Below are 21,433 nucleotides of genomic sequence, written 5' to 3'. Positions count from 1 at the left end.
GCGGGACTACAGTAGAGGGTGTTGACCTCTGACGATCCAACAAGCTCGTGGCACTTGCGGTGGTCTCATGATGGCAGGGAGAGTCCGGCTGCGCAATTACAGGATGACAGGAGACCCAGCAAACCTCCACCAATTATGGCAAAGAACTACGACACGGCTGTGGACGGCTCGATGGACGCGGGTAAGAAGACGCAACAGCGTAGGCTTAGCCAGTCACACCAGGAACAGCGTCTAGCCCGAGCCCCACTTCACTGCCATTGGCGATCCGGCTGCGGCGCTCTGCACGGCGCACTTCTTGTTCCTTACAATATATATATATATATATATATGTATATATATATATATATATATATATATTATGGTAAAGAAGTCCGACACGGTTGTGGACGACAAGAAGGACGCGGACAAGACGACGCAACAGCGTAGGCTTAGCCAGTCAAAAACCAGGAACAGCGTCTAGCCCGAGCCCCACTTCAGTAGCGCTGGCGATCCGGCTGCGGAGCTCGGCACGGCGCACTTCTTCTTCCTTACAACTTCCCCCCTCGCTGAAGACGGAGCCGCACAGGAGGCCTAAGGCGTCGTGAGGACGAAGGGCTCGTGATACGGCTTGAGCCGATCTACGTGCACAATTTCCCGGCCTCGGCGGCGCAGGTCCGTAGGGGGCGTCAGAGGTTCGATAACGTAGTTCACCGGAGAAGTTTGGCGTAGAACCCGGTAAGATCCATGATATCGGGATACAAACTTGGAGGAGACACATTGTGTCGAAGTAGGAGGCACCCACAACCAAACAAGAGCGTCAGGCGAAAACTGGTGGTGGGGGCGCCCGTCGTCATGACGAAATTTCTGTAGGGTTTGTTCTTGCGTTGTAAGGGAGTGAGCTAGCTGCTGACAATCTTGTGCATACCGGGCGGCTTCGGAAACAGGTGTACCCTCTGATAAGTCGGGACGGTAAGGAAGAATATTATCAATGGGTAATGGTGGTTCGCGGCCATATAGAAGAAAGAAGGGAGAAAAGCCCGTCGTTGACTGGGGTGCCGTGTTGTAGGCGTACGTGACATAGGGAAGGATGAGGTCCCAGTTGGTGTGGTTGGAGGCCACATACATCGAAAGCATGTCGCCAAGAGTTCGGTTAAAGCGCTCTGTCAATCCGTTTGTTTGCGCGTGATATGCGGTGGTACAGTGATGAATGACGCGGCATTCAGCGAGAAGTTCTTGAATCACGTCGACGAGAAAGACGCGACCTCGGTCGCTCAGGAGTTCGCGGGGAGCGCCGTGACGTAGAACGAAGCGGTGAAGCAGGAAGGAAGCAACGTCACGAGCCGTCGCGGCTGGTAGAGCGGCCGTTTCTGCATACCTCGTGAGGTGGTCTACGGCGACAATGACCCAGCGATTACCAGCAGCTGTGTATGGCAGAGGTCCGTATAAGTCTATGCCAACCCGGTCAAAGGGCCGCGAAGGGCATGGCAGAGGTTGCATTGGTCCAGAAGGGCGGCAAGGATCAGGCTTGCGGCGTTGACATTCTGTGCAAGAGCGAATATACTTTTGTACAAATGTGTACATACCACGCCAATGGCGACCACCTGTGGCGTAGTCTGGTGTAGGTCTTGAAGAGACCAGCGTGTGCGCACTGAGGGTCGGCGTGGAAAGCGGCGCATACATCAGTGCGGAGCTGCCGAGGTATTACAAGCAGCCATTTGCGGCCGTCGGAACCGTAGTTACGGCGATAGACAGTTCCGTCGCGGATGGCGAAGTGCGGAGCTTGTCGGCGTAACGCTCGGGATGGTGGGCGTGCAGGTGAATTAGAGATGGAATCTATCAAAGATGAAATCCAGGAGTCCTTGCGCTGCTCCAAAGCCATGTCGACAGAAGGGAAGCTCGTGGCGCTTTCGGTGGTCATGATGGCAGGGAGAGTCCGGCTGCGCAATTCCAGGATTGCAGGAGACCCAGCAAACCTCCACCAATTATGGTAAAGAAGTCCGACACGGTTGTGGACGACAAGAAGGACGCGGACAAGAAGACGCAACTGCGTAGGCTTAGCCAGTCAAAAACCAGGAACAGCGTCTAGCCCGAGCCCCACTTCAGTAGCGCTGGCGATCCGGCTGCGGAGCTCGGCACGGCGCACTTCTTCTTCCTTACAATATATATATATATATATATATATATATATATATATATATACATGTGCAATACAGGACGAAGACCTCTGCCAGCTATCTCTCCAATTGGCCTTTTGTATTGTGCTGAGGTGCCACCGTGGTGGGCCCCGGGAGAGACAAAATGCGCGGCGTCGGTGCCACCATAATGTCCCACGGCCGCCCGGTCTTCATCTTCACAGCGACCTGCTTTGGTGGCACAGTCTATGCGGGCCGACGGCTAGAAGCTTTGCGTGCGCCGCGTTCTCACCGCTCAGTTTGTGTTGAAACAACAGACAGCACGAAGGTCACTTTGCTCTCTACTTCTGCCGCGATTACTCAGGCCAGCGTTTTGACAGGGAGTGTCCGCAGTCATCGAGTGTGAAGTGTTCATGTTTGCCTGCGCGCGCTGACACCATGCTAGGTAACTTACATATTAAGCAAATGTTTACAAATGTGCCGCCCGTTCCGGTGGCTGCTGCATATGGTGCGGCTGCGCGAGCCCTGCCTTGAATACTATTAGCGATGCGGACACTGTAAGCGTGCTGGCGCACCGAGGCCCGATAGCGCCGTGTGTGCTACAGCACTCATGCGCTTGCGCGTCATACGTTGCATTCCAAGGTGTTTTTCCACATGTCTACAGGTAAAAAAATTAAAAAAAAACATTTCTGAATGCATAGTGCGTGATACTATTTCTTAGTAACATTCATTTTGAAAAAATTCAATGCAACTGAGCGGTAGCTGCACCGAACTGTAAAACAGATTCGACGTGAACGTTGAAAAATAATTCTTGCTTTGTGGAAATAATTTTGCATCCGAGCACTGCCGGTATTTCTATGAATCCGTACTTCTTTCATTCAACTTGGTGATGACGAGTTAAAAAATTGAGCCAATTTGGTTTCTACAGCATCATACCCAGCAGGTGCGTTGAAGGAGCTGGAGTCGAAGGCAGACGGATAAGCGGCCTCGATCTGAAGCCGGACGATGCTGGTAACATCGCCAGTGTTGTTGGGATGAGGAGCGTCGGCACAGGAAGGTGCCGCGGGGTTTTTGGGCAGACGGGCAAACTGCTGGTCGATACGTCGGCTTTTAGCGAGTTCCAGGCGGCGGCACTTTTTTATAACTGCATCCACCGTCGCCACGTTGTTGAAAACGAGGAAGTTGAAGGCGTCATCGACAATGCCTTTGAGGATGTCGGAAATCTTGTCTGTCTCGCTCATGTGTGCGTCAGCTTTGCGGCACAGCGCCAAGACGTCCTGAATGTACGTGACGTAGGGCTCTGTTGACGTCTGCATACGGCCGGATAACGCTTTCTGCTCGCCAAGTTGTGACCGTAGGTGTTGCAGAACAAGTCTCGAAGCTTTAGCTTAAGCGAATTCCAACCGGTGAGCTCATCTTCGGGCGTCCGAAACCAAACTCGAGATGTGCCACCGAGGTAAAAGACTACGTTGGCGAGCATGATAGTAGGGTCCCACCGGTTATTGCGACTGACGTGTTCGTACAGGCTGATACAATCCTCGACGTCTTCCCAATCTTTGCCCGAGAATATGCCAGGATCACGGGGAGCGGAGAGAGCGATGTAGGTCGTCGAAGTGGCAGCAGGTGTCGGAGCCGGCTGAGTCGAATGGTCGTCGCCGGGAGCCACGAAGGAAGCCTCGACGTACCTTCCAATGCGGAGCTCTGTGACGAGGTACAGGGAACATCCACCTCCACCAGATATGTTACGTAGGAAGACGCAGACGAAAAGCTATATGCAAGTATATTTACAAGGAAATACGCCGCACTTCGCCAAGAGGCAACAGCCCGCGCTAGCCTCTAGTCGTCGTCGCCGTCTTCACACTGCTCGCCGCTTCGTCATCGCAAATACTGTTCCGTAGAAATATAGAGAACAAGTGCTTTCACTTAGTGTCCTGTCGGCAGTGGGTGTTATCCCATCAGCTGAGTGGTTAACAGCTTAAAGAATGAACTCAGCAAAAGCTGCTCACAGAAGAGGTCTTTATTTTGTTTACGTAAGGCCTATTGTATAAATGCAGTCTCAATGTCAACAAGCGAAAGCAAGGTTAATATATCTAGAGAGTGTCACTTCCGCTGGTGCTGAATTATCTATTCTTTGCGGATTCGCTGACTCTTAGCTCAATGAAAAAATGTCTTATATCAACTGAGGCACAGCAAAATACAAACAGTTGCAAGTATGACCCAAAAAACAATCAAGGTTCCGCATATCTATGGCGGAAGAAATACACAAACACACCCAACATGAACACGTTTCAATCTGGGTCCAATGTTTTTTCTAAATGCATTGGCTGCAACAATTCCAAACGTTTTGTATTTCTCCAACTTTCAACACATCCTAATTGGGTCCCCTCTACCTTCAGTATGAAACGCCCAGAATTTAAGGCAGTTTAGCTTAAAATAATTTCACGAATTTTGAAAATTTTTGGTGTCCATTTCCACGCCGGCGGCGCCACCGCCGCCAAATCACAAATGGTGTGCCGTGCGTCGCCGCTGAAGACCAGAAACGACTACCACGCCACCGCTGTTCGAAACCGACACGGTGCGCTCCTCTACTTACGGTGGAGTTCGCGGCCTCTCTTCCGGTTGCTCAGCTACAGTGTACTATATAGCTACACGCGTCTTTCTTGTGGCGACTGAGAAGTAGGAGATACACTTCCGCACTTAACTCCACGGCAAGCGCGCAATTTCTGACATTCGAACGAAATGTCATCGTTACATTCTCGTGCAACGAGCTACGATTCTGACCTTGCCTAGAAGGTGTACAGCTCGGGAAGCAGACGACCTGTTCCAGTCAGATGATGGCGCTAGGGCAGGCTCGCCGCACGCCTGGAGCCACGTCAGCCGCAGAGACCAATCAGAGAGCGCGGTTTTCCTCAGCAAGCAGAACTGAGCAGCGCTATCAGGCTAGTCGCGATACGCCGTGGCGACCGATTTATCTACGCTACGCAGAGAGGCAGCCACATGCAAATGTGGCAAGTTCGTTATGGGCACGACAGGGATCGTGTGCGCCCTTGCGCTCCTGCTGCACAAGCCTAACCGATCTGAAGCGCTGTCAATCGCTCAATACAAAGCGACGTCTGTCACGGCGTCTCACCCGGGGCTACAAGGCGTGAGCGCGCCCCGGCAAGCGTACGTGTGGTCTACCTTTAGGTTCGCTGTTGTTCGAGGCTAGTTGAGTGTTCAAAACCGATATACACGAGAGATACCGGTGTCTACGACACCAATAAGCAGTCTGGTAGAAGTTTAGCCACTCAGCGGGCGGCCCCGGCCGAAGGTGAGCAGACGATAATCGATGTCTTCCGCAACTACGTATTTCTAACTGAAAGTCGAAACGCAGGTTATCGCTTATTTTTAATTTCTTATTAGGGGCGTCAAAATGGTTGTGGACGCACAAGCTTCGCCATTAACGGGAGAACGCGATACGATTCAAAGATCCCTGATTGCTTCGCACGCTTTCCAGACTCTGGAGCGGATGCAACCGTAAAGTTAACCCGGAAACGCTGGCCGCGAACGCTGTGCACGAAGGCGGGCTTTCTGGTAGAAATAAAGCATCTGACGTTTGCCGCAATGCGGCGGAGGCGACCGCCATCTGGGTGTATTGTTGGGAACCAGGCGCGCCGCTCTGTGGCCCCTGAAATACTCACGCACCGGCGCGTGGAAATGGCGGACGCTGTGGCCTATCCAGCAATCGGGTTTCTACGAGTTGTGGCATAACATAATTACATTTTCTCGCATAGTAAAATTACAGTCTTACGCTATCGTGTCCACAGGTTGTGTGTACGTCGTACTTTACAATTTTTATACGTATTTTTGCTTGAGCAATTCAGTTATTTCAGCAGCTTCCTTGCTCCGCATGGAGAGCATGGGTATGGCTGCTTCGAAAATCTTTCAGGGGGAACGACGTACGACGCTAGGCGCAAGACGAGGGACGTCGGTGCCGCATTTTTCGCGACATGAGGTCCTTCAAGCTGTCGAGTTGTGTCGACTTATTAAATGACATAGGAACAATACGAAGAAGCGCACTGATCCATAAAAGGTTCTTGAATGGCGGCAGCTTTTGGTCAACAGCAGCCGAGTATGGGAATCTGTTATTTGACAATATATAACAGCCCAAAAAGTGTGAGGAGAGGCTTCTGTTTAAGAGAGGCCGTTTTAGTAAAAAAGGTGATTTCGTGCTCCCGCTGTGAGCGCCAGGTGCCACGGCAGACTGCACAATTTGGCTGATATACTCAGAGCAGGGTATGCTCTCAGCAAAATCCATTTTTGCACCAAGCCCCAGAGATGGTCCAGAGCACCTTTATGTTTTCAAAGAACGACGGTTTTCCTTCCGCCTCATATCCAGCACTATCTATGTGCGCTGGCTGCATTGCCACTTACGGCGGTTCTCGTCGAGCGAGTGTTCCAAGACGCCTATAGCGACCAAAGTGTTGCTCCAGCTGGGAAACGGCAGTTGCCTTGCCTGAGTCCTTACGCCAACATTCCCGCCATATCCTCAGCGTACTTATTTAAGAGAAACTTTTGTTGCCTCGGTTTGAATGCAATACTATTTCTTTGGCTCTTCGAGCCATTTTTGTGTTTGATTGAAGGTTGGTGGTCGGACAGGCCGCCATTGGAATATGAACCTGGCAACGTTTAACGTTAGAACGTTATCTAGTGAGGCGAGTCTAGCAGTGCTATTGGAGGAATTAGAGGGCAGTAAATGGGACATAATAGGGCTCAGTGAAGTTAGGAGGAGAAAAGAAGCATATACAGTGTTGAAAAGCGGGCACGTCCTGTGCTACCGGGGCTTAGCAGAGAGACGAGAACTAGGAGTCGGATTCCTGATTAATAAGAACATAGCTGGTAACATACAGGAATTCTATAGCATTAACGAGAGGGTGACATGTCTTGTTGTGAAACTTAATAAGAGGTACAAAATGAAGGTTGTACAGGTCTACGCCCGTACATCTAGTCATGATGACCAGGAACTCGAAAGCTTCGATGAAGACGTGGAATCGGCGATGGGTAAAGTCAAAACAAAATACAGTGTACTGATGGGCGATTTCAATGCAAGGGTAGGCAAGAAGCAGGCCGGAGACAAGTCAGTGGGGTAATATGGCATAGGCTCTAGGAATAGCAGATGAGAGTTATTAGTAGAGCTTGCAGAACAGAACAATATGCGGATAATGAATACCTTTTTCCGCAAGCGGGTTAGCCGAAAGTGGACGTGGAGGAGCCCGAATGGTGAGACTAGAAATGAAATCGACTTCATACACTGCGCGAGCACTGGCATCATACAAGAAGTAGACGTGCTCAGCAAGGTGCGCTGCAGTGACCATAGGATGGTAAGAACTCGAATTAGCCTTGACTTGAGGAGGGAACGGAAGAAACTGGTACATAAGAAGCCAATCAATGAGTCAGCGGTAAGAGGGAAACTAGAGGAATTCCGGATCAAGTTCAGAACAGGTATTCGGCTTTAACCCAGGAAAAGGACCATAGTGTTAAAGCAATGAACGACAATCTTATGGGCATCATTAAGGAGTGCGCAATAGCAGTCGGTGATAACGCCATTAAACAGGAAACCAGTAAGCTATCGCAGGAGACGAAAGATCTGATCAAGAAACGCCAATGTATGAAAGCCTCTAACCCTACAGCTAGAATGGAACTGGCAGAACTTTGTAAGTTAATCAACAAGCGTAAGACAGCGGACATAAGGAACTATAATATGGATAGAATTGAACAGGCCCTCAGGAACGGAGGAAGCCTAAAAGCAGTGAAGAAGAAACTAGGAATAGGCAAGAATCAGATGTGTGCGTTAAGAAACAAAGCCGGCAATATCGTTACTAATATGGATGAGATAGTTCATGTGGCTGAAGAGTTTTATAGAGATTTATACAGTACCAGTAACACCTACGACGATAAGGTGAGAGAGAATAGGCTAGAGGAACTTGAAATCCCACAAGTAACACCGGAAGAGGTAAAGAACGCCTTGGGAGCTATGCAAAGGAGGAAGGCAGCTGGAGAGGATCAGGTAACAGCACATTTGTTGAAGGATGGTGGGAACACTGTCCTAGAAAGATTGGCCGCCCTATATACACATTGCCTCATGACCTCGAACGTAGCGGAATCTTGCAAGAACGCTAACATTATCCTAATCCATAAGAAAGGGGACGCCAAAGACTTGAAAAATTATGGACCGATCTGCTTACTGTCCGTTGCCTACAAAGTATTTACTAAGGTAATCGCAAATAGAATCAGGAATACCTTAGACTTCCGTCAACCAAAGGACCAGGCAGGATTCCGTAAAGGCTACTCAACAATAGACCATATTCACACTATCAATCAGGTGATAGAGAAATGTGGGAAATATAACCAACCCTTATATATAGCCTTCATTGATTACGAAAAAGCATTTGATTCAGTCGAAACCTCAGCAGTCATGAAGGCCCTACGGAATCAGTGAGTAGATGAGTCATATGTAAAGATACTGGAAGATATCTATAGCGGTTCCACAGCCACCGTAATCCTCCACAAACAAAGCAACAAAATCTCAATAAAGAAAGGCGTCAGACAGGGAGATACGATATCTCGAATGCTATTCACAGCATGTTTACAGGAGGTATTCAGAGACCTGGAGTGGGAAGAATTGGAGATAAAAGTTGATGGAGAATACCTTAGCAACTTGCGATTCGCTGATATTGCCTTGCTTAGTAACTCAGGAGACCAATTGCAATGCTTGCTCACTGACCTGGAGAGGCAAAGCAGAAGGGTGGGTCTGAAAATTAATCTACAGAAAACTAAAGTAATGTTTGACAGTCTCAGAAGAGAACAGCAGTTTACGATAGTTAGCGAGGCACTGGAAGTGGTAAGGGAATACATCTACTTAGGGCAGGTAGTGACCGCGGATCCGTATCATGAGACTGAAATAACCAGAAGAATAAGAATGGGCTGGGGTGCGTTTGGCAGGCATTCTCAAATCATGAGCAGCAGGTTGCCACTATCCCTCAAGAGGAAAGTGTATAACAGCTGTGTCTTACCAGTACTCACCTATGGGGCAGAAACCTGGAGGCTTACGAAAAGGGTTCTGCTGAAATTGAGGACGACGCAACGAGCTATGGAAAGAATTATGTTAGGTGTAACGTTAAGGGATAAGAAAAGAGCAGATTGGGTGAGGGAACAAACGCGGATAAATGACATCTTAGCTGAAATCAAGAAAAAAAATGGGCATGGGCCGGACATGTAATGAGGAGGGAAGATAACCGATGGTCATTAAGGATTACGGACTGGATTGCAAGGGAAGGGCAGCGTAGTAGGGGGCGGCAGAAAGTTAGGTGGACGGATGACATTAAGACGTTTGCATGGACAACATGGCCACAATTAGTACATGACCGGGGTAGTTGGAGAAGTATGGGAGAGGCCTTTGCCCTGCAGTGGGCGTAACTAGTCTGATGATGATGATGATGATTATGATGATGATGATGATGGTCGTGGTGGTGGTGGTGAGGCGAACGTTTGTTCGTCTCCTTTTTTCTCTTTCGTTCGTTTTTTTTTTTCACCCGCCCACTCGTTCATTCGCTCATTTGATAATTCGATGGTTCGTTCGTTCCCTCAATCATTCCTTCGGGATATTCCCCTACATGAAGAATGCTTGTCCACGGCTTGTGCAAAATGTTTAACCACGATAACTTTTTTCACCCTTTCTTGCGATTATGGGTGGTGTAAGGCGGTTGTTGGACAGAGAATGGGTACATTTTCGGTGCAGCCGAGTTGCGGGCCGCATTCGTCACTGGACACGAACTAGTTGTATCAAAGATCCTTCCGACGGGGATGCCGTGAGCGACAGATTTCGATCATCTGAATGGCTTTGATGTAATTCTTCTGCGGAGACCCTCAAGGTGGAAAGAAGTAACTAATAAAGGGAAAATCAGAGATCCACTCATACGTAGCAATTGCTACAAAGGAAACCCGTACGGGTTCCTCGAAATAAAATCCTCGTAGTTTAAGAAAAATTCGTCCTTGTCCGGGACTCGATTGCGGGACCATCGCCGGTCCGATGTAGGCGCTCTACCATGATGATCTCTACCTTTGATGATCCCATGGAGCATTCACCGTCCTTGCCACCGTCCTCTGGGGCGGTGACAAGAAAGGAGAATAGCCGTCGGCTTCCGCACTGCCACTCGCGCAGTTTTTGTCAAAACGCTACCTTGCCTAAATGTACAATCCGTTATAGTATCACTAACGGCTCAGGGACCTCACTTACAAAGCTTGGCATGCGTAGCGGCTCTATGCCTTCCTCTGGCTGCCTTTTCTGACCACATATTGATTGGTGGCAATTCACTCTGGAGAAATAATATAGCGCAACCGCTGTTTGGGAACACCGCCACTATTCACTAGCATGTATTCAATTAATAAGAAACGCCAGCTTGATATGCTCATTGCAACAAAAATGAAGATAATTTTTTCTATAGCCAAGTATATTTCTTTAGGGTATTGCCTAACATTGCTAATTATCGTCGGTGGTTTCTGCGCACGTGTATTTTGCGCCAACATTCTCTGCAATTGGTAGGTGTTTCATGCTATGTACTTACGAGTGTATGATAGTAGTGGGCGGGCTGGTTACTGTCATACAACAGACTCGCGTCCAAATTAAGCAGATTGGGCGCAAATACATAGCATTGGTAGGCGAATCCTTTGAACTTGTTCTCTTGGTACGAAAGATGTCCAAGCACGACAATCATGTCCGGTGAGAAGACAGACCTTTAAACGAGCAGGAGAGTATGTTATTAGTTGCCATTGGAAATTGTTGATCATTTTTGTAGCAGCTACTTAGTCAACAATTTACAGAAGTGAAAGTCACACGCTCAATTCCACATTCAATGCAACGCCCGATTTCAAAAGAAAAGAAACACAATTTGATAATTGCGATGCTCTCAAAAAAAATTAAATATAAGACCAACCTCCCAGCGGCGATAACGTTTAGTAATATTTTTAATGTAATTCGAAACACGTCAAACCTAAGCACATATACCTAGTACGTGGATTAATTTGCTTATTGTTCCGCTAATAAACAGTTGAAGTGCAGTGGCGATTTGCGAACAAATCGCTAACCATCACTTGGTTCTTTGTTTCCTTTTTCTTTCTGGGGAACCTATGGTAACCCTCTTACTGACATCCGACAAGCGCGTCTTACATGAGAGTGTTATATCGTGGGATGCTTAGTGTACAGGCCATGGGACAGGATGCAAAAGACTACGTGCTATCGTAAGTGTTCTTCCAAAATAGTATTCAAGCAACGATAGTGGTACTCTGTTTGGAATGCCGCATTCTAACCTTTAAACTAGCAATCATCAGCTTCACGCGCCGCAGTTTTCAGTACCGATGTTGCAAAAGCCGAGTCGTGCTTGTCCAGATTACACTTTGCGCATTGATTCCCGGGGACAAGCCGCGCGCTTGTGCTCTGCTCTCGCCTTGCATTCGTGTTCTTGTTCTTTTTTGGTGATTGAACATATTCTTTGATGCTTTCTATTGCTTCGGCCATCGTGACCATTAGTTTTTGTCGAATCTGGAAAATTGTGTTGAAAAATTTGCTGCAATGAAAATGGGCAAATTTAGGACATTCTGCAAATGGAGAGGTAGAGGGCTAATTCAAAGCATTGCTCTCTGAGTAAAACGAGGTGTGGTCATTCATCTAGCGTTCTTAGCGCAATTTTTTTTGCCAAGCAAAATGGCGCGAACTAAAAAAAGAAAGAAACCGTGGTTTGGATAGTTATCGTGCATCACCTCCCCTTGAAATAAAATAAAAGCTTTCTGCCGCGGGAGAAAGCGCGTGTAACTGCTAAATAATTCTAGAGATCAATATGGCTTTTGAGAAGCTGCCGTGCATTATAGGCCGGACACTCCTGTTCTTACTGACGTGACGCTTGATGTCTCGCAGGCAGATCATGCGTGTTGAAAGTAAGTTGATCGCACGCATGCGATGCATTCTGCAAGGATCTCCTTTTTCAACGAGCTCTTTGTGTCGATAGCGCGTCAGATGGAGAAACAGACGAGGACGAGCATCGTCCTGGCTTAGCTAGTTCTGTAAAAGGAGCCTTCAAATATGCTAAACCCAATTATTGCTGTCACTTCTTGAAGCCTTAAAACACTATGCGTTGAGATAACGGCAAAACGCATCTTCGGTCCCACGAGCCAGACCCGCATAGGCCTTCGCCCACTACAACAATTCCCACAAAGATTCGCATTACGTAGACGTCAATTGTAGTTGAGTCTTCCATTGATTTTGTTTCTGCAGGTGGATGCCATAACAACGCGTTTTTTTTTTTCATGAAGCACTCTATTTTTATTCAGCTTTCTGTAATAAAAATGAATGAAGAATATTGAGAGCCTGGAATTATTTATTTGACAGCATTCGTGCCAACTTGGTTTGAAAATAAAAGCTTGAAGCCATTACAAAGAAACAAAACCTGCGGTATAGAATATTACAAAATCCTTTCTGCGGGGCAGGCGTAATCAACGCTAAGGAATGCAGCTAAGAAAAAAGTTACTCATGAGGTTAACAAAAACATTTCATGTTCTCTATTTTACAACATCTGCCATGCAGACACCAGATGCATTCATGGTATAGTATTATAAGCAATAACCCTAAACTCGTGGCTCACCTAAAGGAACGAAAACACCGCTTGTTTTACATAACCCATGCAGTACTTTTACCAAGGATTCTCGCCAGAGAGATCTTTGCAAAAGTATCTCCATTTATTCATATCTTTCTACCAAACTGATGCATTATTAGTATTGTGAACTCTCCAACGGCCTCAAAAGCTTTTAACCGTTTGTTATTCTGTAACTTCTGCAAGGAATCACAATGAAGTGCAAGAAATAGGTCTACAGTGAATCAACGAAGGGCAATCTCATATTTCAGTGCGTGGTAAGCGTACGCATGCACTCAACTGCTTGATTTTGTAGATAAGCTTATACCTGATATCTTTACATCATCAATGTGTAGTTTGACGCCAAGATTAGGCACCTCCATTTCATTGATGCAGTATGCTGCAAATGTTCTAGTTCATCCCAAGAGAGGCACTAAACTTGTCTTAAAATAAATTATGGGCATCCCTCACACGGGTTTTTAAAATCAAACATCCGAAAAAATAAATTCATTCAGTTGATGTTAAATTTAAAAAAAATGATTTTGGCATGTTCGCAGAAATTTCGCTTTGAACATTTTATTTTTAATGATCCTGTGCATTAGGATTAAGATGCTCAAAATGCATATATTCGAAAAAGTGGCGGCAAGCGGTAGACAAAGGATTGAAGCCTAATTGATATCAGTTTTTGCGTGGCAGTACCTCGGCCAGCCAATGAATTTCCCGAGTCTCTGCGTCACAGATTTTACGTGAGATTACTCATTCACTTTGAACATATTAGCACAGCGGTGTAGTACATGCCTTACTCTGGGCGGTGCATAACAACATAATATTTTATTCCATATGTGTCGGCTAATGCCCGTTAGCGTCAGAATTCCTGTTAAGAAGTGCTAACATAATGTGCACTCTCCAGGATGTAAGAACAGCACCTGTAATTTTAATTCATGACGTAAGACTGCGGCACTTACTTCGTGTGGAGGCCGATGTTTTCACAGGGTTTCAGATCCCATACGGCATATACTCCGAGAAATGTATACGATGCCACCCTTTTTACTGCGGAAGGCTGGGAGAACTGGGCCGCTGCCTGCAAGATATATATATGTATATATAAAAGAATGTTCTACTTCAGCAAGATCCTTCAAATTGGGCAGTGTCTTATTCAGCTGCATGTCAAACCCCTTCCAGAACAGTATGCATTGTTTTCTACTTTTCTCAAAAGTAACTATAAATAGATTAAATAAAATATTCTTCCTGGATATTACGTTTAATGTATATCAAACTGTACAATTCTAGTTAATTCGTGTTCTTGCCATAAGCATTACAGGAAAGTGACCCTGATGTGAAATGGGACACTGTGTCATCAAAGGCGATCAGAAGCAAAGAATGAGAGAATTTCGATTCCACGAAACTAAATCAGAATTCACAAGGATGTCAACTATAGCAACACTGTGCTGCATCTTTTTCTTTGGGTTCATGGCAACAAAAGTATTTTCAGCCGTGCCATAAAATGAAGAGATGGTTACTTCGCCCTAGTTGACGGAGATGCTGCTCCTGTAGTGTAACAACATCCGGTAAAGAAAATAAAATCGGGTCTTTCACACTGCTAACATACCAGTCAGCGATAAAAACAGACTTCGAAAGTCACTGTGTAACCAAGTTTCATTCTAGTTTCAGGAGGACGTTGTAGTAAATTGACGCACTAACGTTGTTCACAAGGTGTGGCAATGATCTAAACTCGGAATTGCATGAAAGAAATAAATCGACATTTTTAAAAACGTCCTCAAAACAAGTGCACCCACGAAATTCTCGGACAGCGATTTCGTCACTCCTGCATAATGAGCGATATTTAGGGGTCGATAAAACGACCGCCTATTGCGCAATCCTGTCCCACGCAATTCATTACGGCTTGCATCGCACAATTCCAGATTACTAAATTCCCGCTAGTAAAGGAGAATAATGCTTGAATGATGCAAATCATGAGTGCCCACGTGACTGGCCAAGGTCACGGAGCTCACGTGAACCACCACAGCGTTGACCGCAGTGAACTTGTCCGTCTACTGAATTTCACACGTGCGCCCACGTTCGCCGACGCCGGTTGCGCTCCCGCTACTGCCTGCTGTGTTTCGGCAAAGGCACGTGCTGCCGGTCCGAATATATGTCGTCATCAGTGTCTTGAATGTTAAACTATATCGGCCTCAACAGTGACGTTTTCGTGACGGCCATCGCAACGAGTCCGAAGAAGGTATAGGCATGATTCGTTCTTATACGTTAAAACTGAGCTATATTACTTTTTGGTATCCATTATCAGTCGTGCTTCGTGAGAGGGTTAGCGAAAAACTAAATTTTTTTTCTACACTCTCTTTAAAGCCAAGCAACAGTTGGTTAGGTGCAAGGTCATTTACTACAACGATTGCTTTAGAGCTCGAAAGTTTGAAGCGATCAAGCTATTGTTTGGTGTAGTGTCATTGAGCGGAGATACGGGTGGGAAGAAACGGAGTGGACAGAACAGACGCCCGTGGTATACACGCTCATTGGAGCGTCTGTTCTGACCACTCTGCTTCTTCCCTCCCGAATTTCTCCTCAACCACACTACAAGATGCACCAACCGGCCCAACAGTCTACGCTTCTAAACCCATAGATTGTGGAGGAGGTAGCAGCTCTATGTAAAAATGGGCTGCTAATATTTTCACGAAAGTTCATATGGTCATAATGCACTGACAAGGCAAACGATGCGATATGTCATAACTTGTCGAGCTGCTGATCTATGTCCGTCAACGTGCGAACGCGGTATACGGGATCTAATAACTGTAAAACCATCCGCCATCCATTTAACAGTGTAAACTCCCAAAATAATCGTCCTTCCACCAGGCCATATTTTTTGGAACAAATTACCGAGCACTGTAGTGAGTTGCACGACACTTGACTGATTAGTAAAAAACAGCGAGAATGACATTTTCCGAGATTTAATTGTTTACATGCCCGATTACCTGAGTTTTCTCTCTCTCTCGTTTCTTCCTTGTAAAAAATACTATTTCTATGACGTTTGCCTTTCTACAATGACTGAGTTCGCCTTTATTAATATTTATAGTTTGTACCACTCTCATGTTTATTGAAGTACCCACTCCTGCTTGGGCACGGCGAGGGCCTAAAATATCTGTAAATAAATTTACAGGTTACACAATGCGAAAAGTAGAAGCATCAGCAAAATTATACGGCTAAATACATTTCCGGCTGCCTGACAACTAACTATATAAAACTGAATAAAAAGCTGGACTTGTTTTTTGTTTTTTTTAAGGTTAATAAGGAGCATAGCCGCTAGAATGTAAAATCATGCCAACTTATCATGGGGACAACCGGATTGAACTTTGCAAGTGTACACGCAGAAGTTCTTGAAGGTGTGTTTCAATGAACTCATTTCGTGAACGCCGCATGTGAATCACCTCGTAATTGATTTAGCTTCTTTTGTAGGATGTTTGAGTAATACAGCTTTTTGCTTCCCGTGTGGTTACCTAAATTAATGCATTAAACATTGTTTTAAGCTAAACTTTTATATGTTGGCACGGGAAACCTCAACTGAAGCCAGTTAGGCCAGGGTGATAATTTTGCAAGGTAGCGTACATTGTGTCCTAGAAAATAATGAGGATGCTGTAAAGGTAGCCGCTGAACCCGTTCCTTTCTTATGAAATGTGAAATTTTATCCCATGGAAAAGTGTACAATGCCAATCTGACAGAGCATATCATTGACCTTAAGTTACAGACTGCCTAACGTTACACCGTCTGCACGAGACATGGCTCCAGAAGCTCCATTCGGAAAGCAAAGAAAATCCGGACTAGGTATAGAAAGCAAGCTATTCTGTACAAGGTTGTCGAATTATTAAGCTCTCTAGAATTGAGTGTTGATTGTACACTAAACAGTAAACCATTGAAACGGGATTAACAATCCTTCCCTCTTTCTACTAACTTCATAGCATATCCGTAAACAATTGCATTAACTGAACTAAAATTCAGTCTTTTTTCAATAGTATTTCTCGTTGTTCAACTGTTCATTCATTACATGCCAGAATTGTTTCTCAAAGCACTTTATGCTCATGTACAGCCGGCCACACAAGTTTACAGACCACGGGATCTCAGAAAACGTTCAATCCCCGAGCAGACTGTAGCAGTAGCCAGTAAAACTGTAAGCGACAATGTTGTTAGCAAATTCTAGCCGAGGCCCGAAATACAAATACCAGCCTTCATTGTGAGGTTGCGGAGATATTCAGCTCTTTCTGTGATTTCATGGTCCGTAATATTTTGTGGACGGGTGTACAAACTACGGCATGTGTTCTTTTTTTGTTTTAAAACAGATTTGTTCGACGACATTTGTACGTCCTTAGTGGGTGTAGATTTCTTAATGTGATAGCACTTTAAGACAAACACGCGCTATGTGCATTTATTCAATCGAAATTTGTTATATTTACTTTCCACTCATATTTTTTTTCTTTCTCTTTTAGGCAATGCTACGGGCGGTATCTTTTGTGAGCGGGCAAGACCTCGGCAGGCTTTTCGCCGTTAATTTTTGCCTACGGATGTAATATTATAATCTCCCTAGAAATAAAGGTCTTCCACTTTGAGAACAACACTGAAATGTTCTGTACAAGCTGGTAATATAACCATTTGTACACGGCTGAGTTTTTGCAATACAAGCAGGTAATATACCGGCGTTCAACAACGGCTAAACCTGGCCGAACAGTTGTCGCATTCAGGAACTAACTCATCATCAGTTGGTAACGGGAGGAGATGTGAATATGAGGCCCGGTTTGACAGCAGAGGAAACACCGGGCTGTAGACGAAGGACTGTTCAGAAGGCATAAAAACCGCATACACACATCAATGGAACGAAAGAAAACAAAATACAGGTGGCGCAAAGGCCGAAAGCTCTGACGGGCGGTAGTTGCATGGCTGCTGCCTAAAAAACCAAAGTGACACTAGATGCAGTGGTCTATACACCTGGTCCGCAGCAGCGGTAAATATACCGAAAAGGCCGCGAAAACAAATTATGGGTGAACGCTGTGAACAAGAAGCACAGCCAAAAAGCTGGTGGGTGCAGCAGCTCTTATTGCACAAATCCAATGGGAACACGAAACAATGTCGCCTATTCCAGCTTGCCCTGGCCGGCACATCCCGCGGGACAGCATGAAAAGGTTTGCGCGCTGACAGTGTGCGAAAGGTTCTGTGCCGACAAAGGCGGCTCAATCTCAAGCGCTAAAGGCGCCGTGCGCAGGGAGAGAGGGGTCTTCCACTCCAGCGGCTGAAGCGTATCGCGCGGCTGCTCCGGCATTCATGTTGAACGCGATCTGTGATGGAAGAGTGGCGCCGAGTGCTGATAGCTTTGTCCGCGTTGTTTTCGCTGCTTAGTTCATCTTCAAGCTTTAGGCAGCGCGAAGGTCAATTCGCTCGCTGCCGCTGCCACGCTTCCCCTCTCGAACATTTCGGCAGCTAGTTTCTGCTGTCATCGAGTGAGATGTGTTCATGTTTGCTTGTGCGCGCGCGACAACATGTTTGTGATATTGGTAATTGAGCGAATGGTTGTAATTTTGTACAGTTGAGAGTACTACTCTCCCTACTTGGTACACCTGTCAACTAATTTGTTATCGCAATCGAAGGCTCCACATTTCTGGTAAACCTGCGCCTATTTATTAAACAATTCCTTTGGTTTGGTGAATATGCTTTCATTATTCCCAATCGAGCGCGCAATCTTTATATTAACTATGAAGTTCGCAGAAGTTGAAGGCCGCCACCGCACTGTCAAAAAGGCGTTTGACATTGTAGAGTTTTGTATTGGTGTATGAATGTAGCGCCCTTGCCTCAAGTCACCGCCTAGTAACCTGCCATTGGAGTCGAAGCATCTCGTTAAACATTCAAGCTGAAATGAAGTTTTAGACAGTACATCAAATGCCATGAATTTACCTTCAAGGCCTCGAGCGCTTTCTTCACGATATCCGGGTTTTGAAACAGGAGAATGTGATAGATATTCATGACGCCCCAGTGGTACACGTTGTTTGCCCACAGTTTCTCCTGAGCCCATTTCAGGGAATCTGATTTCCCGATGTCAGTGACAAATTCGCCAAGCTGTCTGCGAAAAAGGAAAGAATATAGCAGAGCCATTATTTCGAGGACCGGGCAGCGCCCAAGATACAGAACAAAATAATACATCTGCAGTCTTCATGGCTTATTTTATAGCCATGAAAATGAGTGGCCCATGTTGTTTGACATGCAGCGACTTTGGTTATTATCGCTTGATATATATCATTCTCGCAGGTCGTATCACGAAAACGAAAAAAAACGAGAAGTTTTTTTTATGTGCAAGGTCAATAAGAAGATGATATTTTGATAATTTGTGCAAATTAGGAAGCCTACAAGGTTATGATTGAGATCGATTCAGCGATAACGAATTCGCCTTTACCCTCATGCAAGCCTATTGCATATGGTACCTTGATTTACTTTCCACACAACCAATTTTGCAGCCTAAAATACCGCTCTTTCGAGGAGTACTCGTGGCTGCCTCTGAGGGTGCCTACCACTCCTTACGGTTTAAGATTGTCACCAGCTTCAAGGAGGCCGGGAGGCTAATTCCCTTCAATTCAAAGTCACGTAACTGGAAACAAGAACAAAGTTAACTAGCTACCAGTTATCAGTTCGGGCCAACTCTCTCATAATTTTACTAGAATAAATTTGCATGAGCCAGTGACATATTTTTGGATTATTATGACATACGTGTGCTACATTTTGTCGCTCGCCAAAACTTATGAACTCGGCACAGTGCATCTCACAACCTACAAGGCGTCGATGGAGCATCCAAACTGCGTGTCGTTGCCTTGAGCGGCCAGGTCGAAGAAACGCTGTAACTTGGGCGTCGTTTGCGCGTCGCCGACTCCGCCACCGCAAGTCACATATAGAGAGTCGAAAAATATAAAGTCGCAAACACCGTCCGGCGGGACCACCATCCTGATGTTGCAGTCCACGGTGCACACTACAGAGTACGAGGTCGGGGGTCCGTAAACGATGGCTTGAAAGAGAAGGCGAAGGACCATTTGCAATGACATTGTGAAGCATTCGTGAAAATGGAGCACCAGACCTCTAAACACATTTCCTAGTTCCTATCCAGTAAGTATATAATCATAATAAGTCTATAGTCCATAGCGAGTACGTCTATAGTCTTTGTCGTCCTCGATTGCGTTTTCCTTCTCTTGGTACCCAATCTGTAACCCTAATGGACGAATAGTTATCTAACCGGCGCATTATATCACCTGCCCAGCTTCATTATTTCATGTTGATGTCAATTACAATACCGTCTATATCAGTTCTCTTAACTTTATGCCTAGCAATCTTCGTTCCATCGCTATTTCCGCTGTTTTTAACTTGTTCTCAAGCATCTTTGTCAGTCTCCAAACCTCTGCCCCATATGTCAGCACTGGCAAAATGCACTAATTGTACGCCTTCCTTTTCAATGATAATGGTAAGCTTGCAGTCAAGAGCTGGCAATGTCTGCCGTATGCGATCCAATGCATTTTCATTCTCTCATCCATTCTCTCTTATTCCATGCATGTCTACATAATATAACATTATAGATATAATGCTACGCACGCGGCTTCAATTGTCGCCTATTTAGCACCTATTATAATGGACAATAAGAGATAACTGCCCCGGGCCCCGTACTACGCGCTCTTCAGTTCCAACATATGACATGAGAAAAAAAACGGCCTCATCATGAATACCAGCTGCTAATCCTGGAGGCACTCACGTGGTAACGTTGATATGGTCGTGGCCGGTGTTGTCGACACAGTCAGGGTCGTTGCTATTGCTTTAGTCGGGGTCGTAGCTATTGCTTTAGTCGGGGTCTCGGTGCTTGATGTTGGCTCAGGTGAACTGGAAGTAGCTATAATAGTTGCTGCTGTGTTCATTTCTGATGATTCCGTTACACTCTGGGTTGAATCCTGTAGAAGTACATATATTTAGCATAAACGTAAAACAAATCCCACAGACATTTCTTGAATCAAAACCTTCTTTGTTATTAACCCTCCGACCCACGTAGCAGAGGTGTTTAAGTAGACTACTGCGAGTGATCAGACCATCGCCTTGACGAGACTCATTACTCAGGTGGTTAGTTACCATGTTTCGCAATCTTACCACGATATCGACTTTGAAAGGGCACTAACACAGTTATTCGGAGTCGTGAAATGCATTTGAATGTAAAGTGTGCTTTTCTAGAAGTATTTGAAATATTTACTTGAATCGGAGTTATCAGCAATGAAAGCTCCCTCTTCATTCGCTTCGCGGTGCTCCCGCTCCTTCTTCAAAAGCTTCCATTGTGGAGGCAATGGTTGGAGCGGAGAGGTGGGCACAAAGCTCCGCCCACAGAACATCACCGCGGTGAGCATTTTAACGCGACATCGTTAAGGAGCCCGTGTCGCAGAAAATCCGGCGTCAGCTGTATGGCGTCGGCGTCAAAGGGTTTCGGACCACATATACTCAGGCGTTCATTCAACTAATTGAATTTCTCAAGCTAAAATACGTGGCAAAATCGTAAATTACGACTTACACACAACCTACAGACATGACAGGTCTCAGATTGTAATTTAAATGTACGAGAAAGCACAATTCTGTTGAGCAAAAAATCAAACA

The 21,433-nt window shown here is 45.8% G+C and overlaps 1 protein-coding gene across 2 annotated transcripts in view; it reads right to left on the bottom strand.

Moving 5' to 3' along the window:
• Positions 1–21,433, bottom strand: part of LOC129386732 (uncharacterized) — a 148,742-nt gene that overhangs the window by 103,229 nt on the left and 24,080 nt on the right. Inside the window, exons 7-11 of one of the 2 annotated variants that reach the window (XM_072284029.1) lie at positions 20,553–20,745; positions 19,589–19,817; positions 18,719–18,884; positions 13,738–13,853; positions 10,715–10,883 (exon numbers count right to left, since the gene is read on the bottom strand). In XM_072284029.1, coding sequence (XP_072140130.1) covers positions 10,715–10,883; positions 13,738–13,853; positions 18,719–18,884; positions 19,589–19,817; positions 20,553–20,745 — 873 coding nt within the window. The remainder of the gene's footprint in view (positions 1–10,714; positions 10,884–13,737; positions 13,854–18,718; positions 18,885–19,588; positions 19,818–20,552; positions 20,746–21,433) is intronic. The other variant, XM_055074894.2, reaches the window with a different exon arrangement.

The sequence above is a fragment of the Dermacentor andersoni genome, chromosome 8 (assembly GCF_023375885.2).
Source record: "Dermacentor andersoni chromosome 8, qqDerAnde1_hic_scaffold, whole genome shotgun sequence".
In the NCBI taxonomy this organism is placed as follows: Eukaryota; Metazoa; Arthropoda; class Arachnida; order Ixodida; family Ixodidae; genus Dermacentor; species Dermacentor andersoni.
The sequence above is the reverse complement of the archived record's forward strand: the minus strand, read 5'-3'. Positions and strand labels throughout refer to the sequence as shown.